This window comes from Vigna umbellata, chromosome 7, assembly GCF_029865625.1.
Source record: "Vigna umbellata cultivar VRB3 chromosome 7, Vumbellata_1.0, whole genome shotgun sequence".
In the NCBI taxonomy this organism is placed as follows: Eukaryota; Viridiplantae; Streptophyta; class Magnoliopsida; order Fabales; family Fabaceae; genus Vigna; species Vigna umbellata.
In genome coordinates, this window is record NC_142171.1 from 37,345 (window position 1) to 45,130 (window position 7,786).

The window sequence follows — 7,786 nt, forward strand, 5'->3', positions numbered from 1 at the left end:
TGAAAGTTTAGTTGGAAAGACTCATCCGAGCAGGTTACCTCCAAAACTATGTCAAAGAAAGAACAGCCACCAGAGCGACGACTCCCCACCGAAAGGAGTCCTCCCGACGAAGTCCCGAACGATCACCTCCCAGGGACGACCGGCGCCGAAGGCGATCCCGCAGCCAACCCAGGCGTTCAGAGAGAGAGAGGTCGGTCCGAGGCCGAATCGACACCATATCCGGTGGCTTCGCCGGAGGGGGGGCGTCAGCTTCCGCCAGGAAGCGACATTTGAGACACCTAAAGTCGGTTAACATGGTAGATCGGCAACTTCGGTCTATACCCGATATCACATTCACTGACGCAAATTTCCACGCGCCCGACCCTGATCATGATGACCCTATGGTCGTCACGGTCGAAATAGCTCGATACGATGTCAGCAAGGTCCTCGTCGATCAGGGTAGTTCGGTCAACATCTTATACTGGTCCACCTTCAAAAAGATGGACTTATCCGAGGATCTAATAGCCCCTTTTAACGAACAAATTGTAGGCTTCTCGGGGGATAGAGTCGATACACGAGGGTACCTCGACCTACGAACCCGACTCGGAAAATGCCGGGATGCCCCAGAGCTTCGAGTCAGGTTCCTATTGGTCGAGGCCAATACTTCGTACAATGCTTTAATAGGCCGACCTTGCTTGAATGCATTCGGAGCCATTGTGTCCACCCCTCACTTGGCCATGAAATTCCCCGCCGAGCGCGGTACCATCTGTACTGTCAGGGCCGATCAACGAACGGCTCGCCAGTGTTACGTAGCAGGACTTAAAGTCATACCATTCTTGCCAGCTCGGAGGGCAAGAGGAGCCGAAACAGCGGCGATCGACTTAGACCCCAGAACCAATATAGACGAACGTCTCCATCCCCAAGGAGATATCAAACCCTTCCCGCTGGGAGCGAACGCGTCCAAAACCACGAACATCGGTGGGAGCCTTGTTCTACACGATAAACAGGATCTGACACGTATGCTCCGAACCAATGCTGACCTATTCGCGTGGGTGGTCGTCGATATGCCGGGGATCCACCCCAGCGTAATGGCACATAAGTTGTCGATCTTCAGGGAGGCACGCCCGGTCGCGCAAAAGAAACGACGCTTCGGAGAGGACAAACGTGATGCCATTTAGGTTGAGGTCACGAAGCTGAGGAACGCCCAGTTCATCAGGGAGATCACCTACGCCACGTGGTTGTCGAACGTAGTCATGGTCAAAAAGTCTAACGGTCAATGGTGAATGTGTGTGGACTTCACCGACCTCAACAAGGCGTGCCCTAAGGATTCGTATCCTTTGCCTAGCATCGATCGATTGGTAGATGGAGCGTCCAATCATGTCGTACTCAGTTTTCTCGATGCGTACTCGGGGTACAACCAAATCCCCATGTACGAGCCAGATCAGAGCAAAACAAGTTTTATTACCGAACGCGCTAATTACTGTTACGAGGTAATGCCGTTCAGCCTGAAGAATGCAGGCGCCACATATCAACGCCTCATGGATAGAGTTTTCCATCATCAAATCGGACGATGCATGGATGTCTACGTCGACGACATGGTTATCCGGAGCCAATCTATGGAGCAACATCTAAAGGATTTGGCAGAAGTGTTCCTCCAGATCAGGAGGTATGGCATGCGACTAAACCCTTCCAAATGTACCTTCGGAGTGCCGGCTGGAAAGTTCTTAGGGTTCATTGATGAGTCAATATTTTGTTCACTTCACTTATTTTATTGTGCTAGAATTAATCGGGGAATTGTGCTTAATTATCCAGTATTATCCTATTTTTCCTAATTGTGCTAAATTTGATCGAAAATTCTTATTTTAACTAATTTGAATTATCTGAGCTAATTATTTTACAAGGAAAATTTGGAGATACAATTTGGGACATTTGAAGGTTAAATGAGAAATGGCAATTGAGCCCAATGCATCTCAATCATTTCAATTTTCGCACAGTGCTGCGTGAATGTTGTGTCAACTTGTGTGTCTTCGTTCGAGTTCAATTCTTATCCGTTTTCTATGCAATTTTTTTTCATAGTTTCGTATGGATGTCTATTTTCACGTATAGTTTTCATTTTGTTCAAATTCGTTCTGTGCTGTTCCCAGTATTTTTTTTACTCCCCTATGTCAGTCCAATGCTTACTGTTTGAGTGATTTCTAATCTGTTTGCATTGTTTGCTTGCTGTTTAGTAATTGTGGTGGCTGGAATTGATCATTGGACGATGCTAAAACCTCCCAACACTCTTAAACAAGGAATCCAACAGCTTGGGAGGCACTCACGGCCTTAAGCAATACGTTTTGGAGGAAGCACATAATAGAGGGGCCACCACTTTGAAGCTTACGTGAAAATGGAAAGAAGCAATTGTTTGAATGAAAGAGGAGTTGGCACACATGAGGGAGTAGCTGCCACGTTGAAAGCTCACATCCACATGGAAAAGAGAAGCTTTTGGATTTTCAATTTTGAAATGGTGTGTTGCAGAATGGTAGAAGCACAAAGGCACGTTGCAGCTTGTATATCTTCAGTTTGAAAAGAAGACCACGGGGTCCAGTAAGGCTCATGCCACGTCTTCAAAAAGCAATGGGCTGGATTCGTTTGGAGTGTGGTGTCATGAAGAAGCTTGTAGGTGCACAAGGCAATTGGCCCAGCAGCACACGCGTCCAAGAAGCTGAACGTGAAGCAGATCTAGTGTGCACGGTGTCATGACCTGAAAAAAAGAAAAGAATGCACACGTAGGAGGGAAGTGGTCCAGCAGCTTTTAAAAGTCCAGCAGTGTGGGAGATGTGTCTCGGCCTAGGGCTGGATAAAGGATGGTCCAGCCGCCACCCTCACCGAGTCTTGTTTTTGGCTGGAACATTTTTATTTTGAAAGGAAAATGTGAATGATGTGATGATTATTGAAAATGAATGGTTGATTTTGATTCCAGTGGAGAATGCTTTAATTTTGCTTCCAACAGTGATTTGATTCCAACTGTGATTTCGTTTTGCTGTTAATCATAGATGAGATGGTCCAGCGCTGCACGTTACAGATAGCATAGTCACGTCCAGGGGCAACATTGGTGTGCACGGTATTCAACAAGCCACCCCACTCTTGAATTTCAATCTAGCAATGTCACGTCTAGAGGAAGCACATTCTCATTTCTTTACTTTATAAGCAAGCACGGTGCAGTACATTCATTTTGGTTTTGAAGCGAACGTTGTCACGTCTTGGGGAGCACCACGCACGCTGATTTCATTTTTGGAGAGATAGCACACAACTGCACATTTAATTGGTTTGGTTGTCGTTTAATGTTGAAGAAAGGAAGCACACGGTCACATCCAGGGATTTATTCTTTCTTTTAAATTAGGGAGAGGTGTTGATTCATTTTGATGTCCAGCAAAGTGGTGACAAGGTGATTAGATGGGTTGCGTCACGGATGGGAGAATCACACGGAGCTGGAATGAGCCGAGGGGGATTCATTTTTCTTTAGGAAAGTAGCACTGATTCAATTTAGAGAAAGTTGGTGTACGTTGTTGAGTTGGAAGAGAAGGGAAGTAGCAGCACGTAGGTGTCACGGTGCAGGGACAGCCACGGTCTGGATGGGATTTCTTTTTAGCATATTTAGCCTTCATTTTCTTTTAAGGGAAAAGTGCTGATTGATGGGAGCAAAAAGCTGCACATGTCACGGCCCTGCTGGAAGAAAAGAGAATGGTTTTTGTTTTTATGAAATGAGAAGTAGATTAGGTGGGAGAATGATGGGACGTTGGCAACAGTGTAGCAACAATGCATTTCTTTTATTACTTGGAGAATGAAGAGGTGATTAGGCTTGGAGTAGGTGCTGATTTGAGTTGCACGGTGATTGAAAAAAAGAAGTGGTGTCACGGCAATTGCAATTGCAATTTCAATTTCTTATGGTAGATTCACAAGGGTCACGGTTAATGGTAGTAGAAAAGTTTTATTTTCTTTCATTTATTTTGCCTTAGAATATTTTGCATTATGGGTTGAAATGCTTTTTCTTCTTTTCAATGGTGAATGTGTGGGATAGATGACATAATTATGCATTTAATGTTTTAGCTCAAGCGTTGCAATTTTACAGTTTGAATTGTGTTTGAATCTTTATGTTTTGTTAAGTTTATTTCAATGCTTTCAATTATGTTCGGTCGTGTTTAATTTCCAATTTTAATTTAGTTCGGTTCTAATCACAAAAACACTTTCAAACTCCCCCCACTACGTGTTTGACCTAAGCCGCGAACCACATTTGGTCCTTGAGAGACGACCTAGGAGTCACTTCCTAGTAATATACTGCATTAATTCTGCAAACAACTTTTGTGTGAGGTGCGACCCTCTCAACATTCATGTTACCAGCCCTCCGATCATGGCGAGACCGGTCGCTGGATACGACTTGCAGTTATACATCGCAGCATCCCATCACGCTGTCAGTGTTGCTTTGGTGCAGGAGACCCCCTCCCTTAAGCTAATATACATTGTCAGTCGTACATTGCAGGGAGCCGAAGAACGATACTCCCAAATTTAGAAGGTGGCATTGGCCCTGCTCACAGCCTCGCGTCGACTACGACCTTACTTTCAAAGTCATCAAGTGGTTGTTCGTACTAATCACCCGATCGCCAAGATCCTCCGCAAACCTGATTTAGCCGGACGGATGGTCTCGTGGTCGGTGGAACTCTCAGAGTTTGGACTCCGTTACGAGCCTCGGAGCTCCATTAAGGGTCAGCACTTAGCAGATTTTGCAGCCGAGCTCACACCCGTATCCGACAATTCGACACCAAAGTGGCTCCTCAACGTGGACGGCTCCTTGGACAAAAGGGGGGGAGGGGCTGGTATCTTCCTGGAAGGACCAAATGGTCTAGTCGTGGAGCAGGCCATCACATTTAGATTTCCATCCAGCAACAACCAAGCTGAGTATGAAGCTTTGATTGCTGGTTTAACCCTGGCCAAGGAACTCGCGGTCGCTCGTCTAAAGTGTCGAATGGACTCATAATTGGTGGTCGGGCATATGAACGGGACGTACCAGGTTAAAGATAATCAATTGCTGCGTTATTTCCATAAAGCTAGCGCCCTACTCCAGGATTTCACTGAGGTCGACATTATCCATATAGCCCTGGAGCAGAACATGAGAGCAGATCTCCTATCCAAATTAACTCACTCCAAGGAGTGAGCACAACTGTCTTCAATCATCAAAGTGACGCTCGACCACCCGGTCGTGGAGGCTTTCGCCACCGATGTTCCGACACCGACGACAGATTGGAAGCAGGAAGTCAAGGATCTGATGATGAAGTAGGAGCGAGGGGAAAAAATTATCGCGCGTGATTCAAAGCGCATCGCACATAGGTGACGACCTCTATCGACGCGGCCACACTACCTCTCTATTGAAATGCATAACAGTGGAAGAAGCTGACTACGTCTTGCGCGAACTTCACACCGGAATCTGCGGTTCTCATTCGGGCAAGCGTACGCTCAGAGCGCGCGTTCTTCACGCAAGATATTACTGGCCAACGATCGATCAAGATTGCGAGACGTTCGTCAAAAAGTGTATCTCCTGCCAGGCCCACGGTCAAGTTGCCCACATCCCTCCCGAAGAGTTACATTGCATCATCTCTCCGTGGCCGTTCGCTCAATGGGGACTCGACATAGTCAGACCATTACCCTTAGCCAAAGCACAGAACAAATTCCTCCTAGTCGCCGTCGATTACTGCACCAAGTGGATCGAGGCCGAACCCCTATCTATTATCAACGCCCAACGAGTACAGAAGTTCATCTGGCATTTAATCTGTCGATTTGGTCTCCCACAAAAGATCATCACTGACAACGGTCGACAGTTCGTTGAGCACAAGTTAGAGGAATTTCTCAGCAATCTGGGCATTAAACACATAACCAGCTCAGTGGAACATCCGAAAACGAACGGACAAGCGGAGGCCGCGAATAAAGCTATACTCATTGAATTGAGAAAACGACTCGGCGAAGCCAAAGGTTTATGGGTGGAAGAACTACCCGAAGTCTTATGGGCGTACAGATGCACCCCACACGGCTCCACCGGGGACACTCCATTCAACTTGACTTACGGCACTGATGTCATGCTCCCAGTCGAGGTCGGAGAGCCCTCGCTACGACGACACATCACCAATCTAACAATTAATGATGAACAGTTGCGGATGAATCTCGACACCCTGCCCGAGCGTCGAGAAGTCGCCATCGTTCGTGTTGAAGCTCAAAAGAGAATGCTCTCCCGCCGCTATAACACTAAGGTAAAACCCCGAGCGTTCAAAAACGACGATCTGGTGTGGCGAAAACGGGGGGCAGCCACAGTAAATCGAGCACACGGAATGTTAGCGGCCAACTGGGAGGGACCATTCCGCATCGTTGAGGACCTAATGAATGGGGCATACCGTCTCCAGCTCCTAAATGGACAACCTGTTCCCAACACGTGGAATGCTACTCACCTCAAATATTATTTTAGTTGATATTCCTTTATATTCATGATACATTATTCATCTCAATTCCAAACAATGATATATTTTTTATTATTATTTCATTGTCTTTTCTCATCTGTCGAGTCCCAGATTTAGACCCCCTAATTTCATTCGACATGTTACATAGTCGCCCTCAAGCAACACACTCAAAGCAAATGCTCGACCGGATGCAAGTTCCCCTAGAACACATCCGTACCTAGGTGACTTGGGATATAATTTGCACTGGTAGATGTTCTCCCTCGAATACCCAGTTACGTATGGGATACACGCCACACTGGTAGATGTTCTCCCTCGAATACCCAGTTACGTATGGGATACACTCCCTCTTGTAGATGTTCTCCCTCGAACACCTAGTTAAGTATGGGATACACTCCCCTGGTAGATGTTCACCCTCGAACATCCAGCACATTCGAGCTAAACGATCGCTCATAACGATCGCTCATAAACCCTGTCTGCGAATAACTCAAGTCAACAGGCAACAATCTTATCATACAACGCGAGCATAAATTCAACATAGTATAAAAGCTCAATATTCAGAATCATAAAGTTACAGTCAACCCATACGTTCAAACACATAAATATTCTGATCCCTAATCTATTACAATGTTAGGCGATCCGACAACAGCATCTCCGGCCGTTTCCACGGCCGGTTCATCCACGGCGGTCCCCTCATTAGGCTCGTCAGCAACGATCGCCTCCTCATCTGTACCCTCTTCGGCCTCCAGAAAGGCATCTACCGGAATTTCACTTAGAGGCTTCAATTGACCCTCATACACGTCCTTACGTACGTCGAACGCCATCCCCTCGGTCGACACCTCAAGCAGATGTACGACCTGCCTCAGAGCCTTCTGAAAGCCCCGGGTAAGTTCAACCACTATAGCTTCCTTCATTTCCTCCATTATCTCCTTGTCCTCGACCGTCTCCTTCCGCAAATCATTCCTCTCCTTGGTCAACGCCGCCACCATCTTCCTCGCCTGTTCCAGCTCGCTCGACACTTGATCACGCTCCTTTTTCAAAGCCAGGCCGGTCGCCCGGGCATTAGTCAGCAGCACTTCAGCCTCTCTCAGTAATTGCTCCGACCGTTTCTGCTTTTGGTCGCAGATGGCGTGAACCTCAGTAAGTTCCTTCAACTGTGTCCGCGCCTTCTCCAACTCAACCCGCAATACACCTCTATCAGAGGCATATGCAATGTGCCAAGCTAGCATTTGTGTCCGACTCACCATTTCCAACATGGCATCGGCCATTTGTTGCTCGGTCATATTCTCTACCACCCTCTTCTCCAAGTTATCCAGATTAAACTCGAC

At 46.9% G+C, this 7,786-nt stretch overlaps 1 protein-coding gene across 1 annotated transcript; it reads left to right on the forward strand.

The window, feature by feature from the left end:
• Window positions 1-293: 293 nt before the first annotated feature.
• On the forward strand, window positions 294-1,157 carry LOC148194886 (uncharacterized). Its single transcript, XM_088094366.1, has one exon. It carries the CDS (start codon window positions 294-296, stop codon window positions 1,155-1,157), a length of 864 nt encoding a protein of 287 aa, XP_087950492.1.
• Window positions 1,158-7,786: the final 6,629 nt, after the last annotated feature.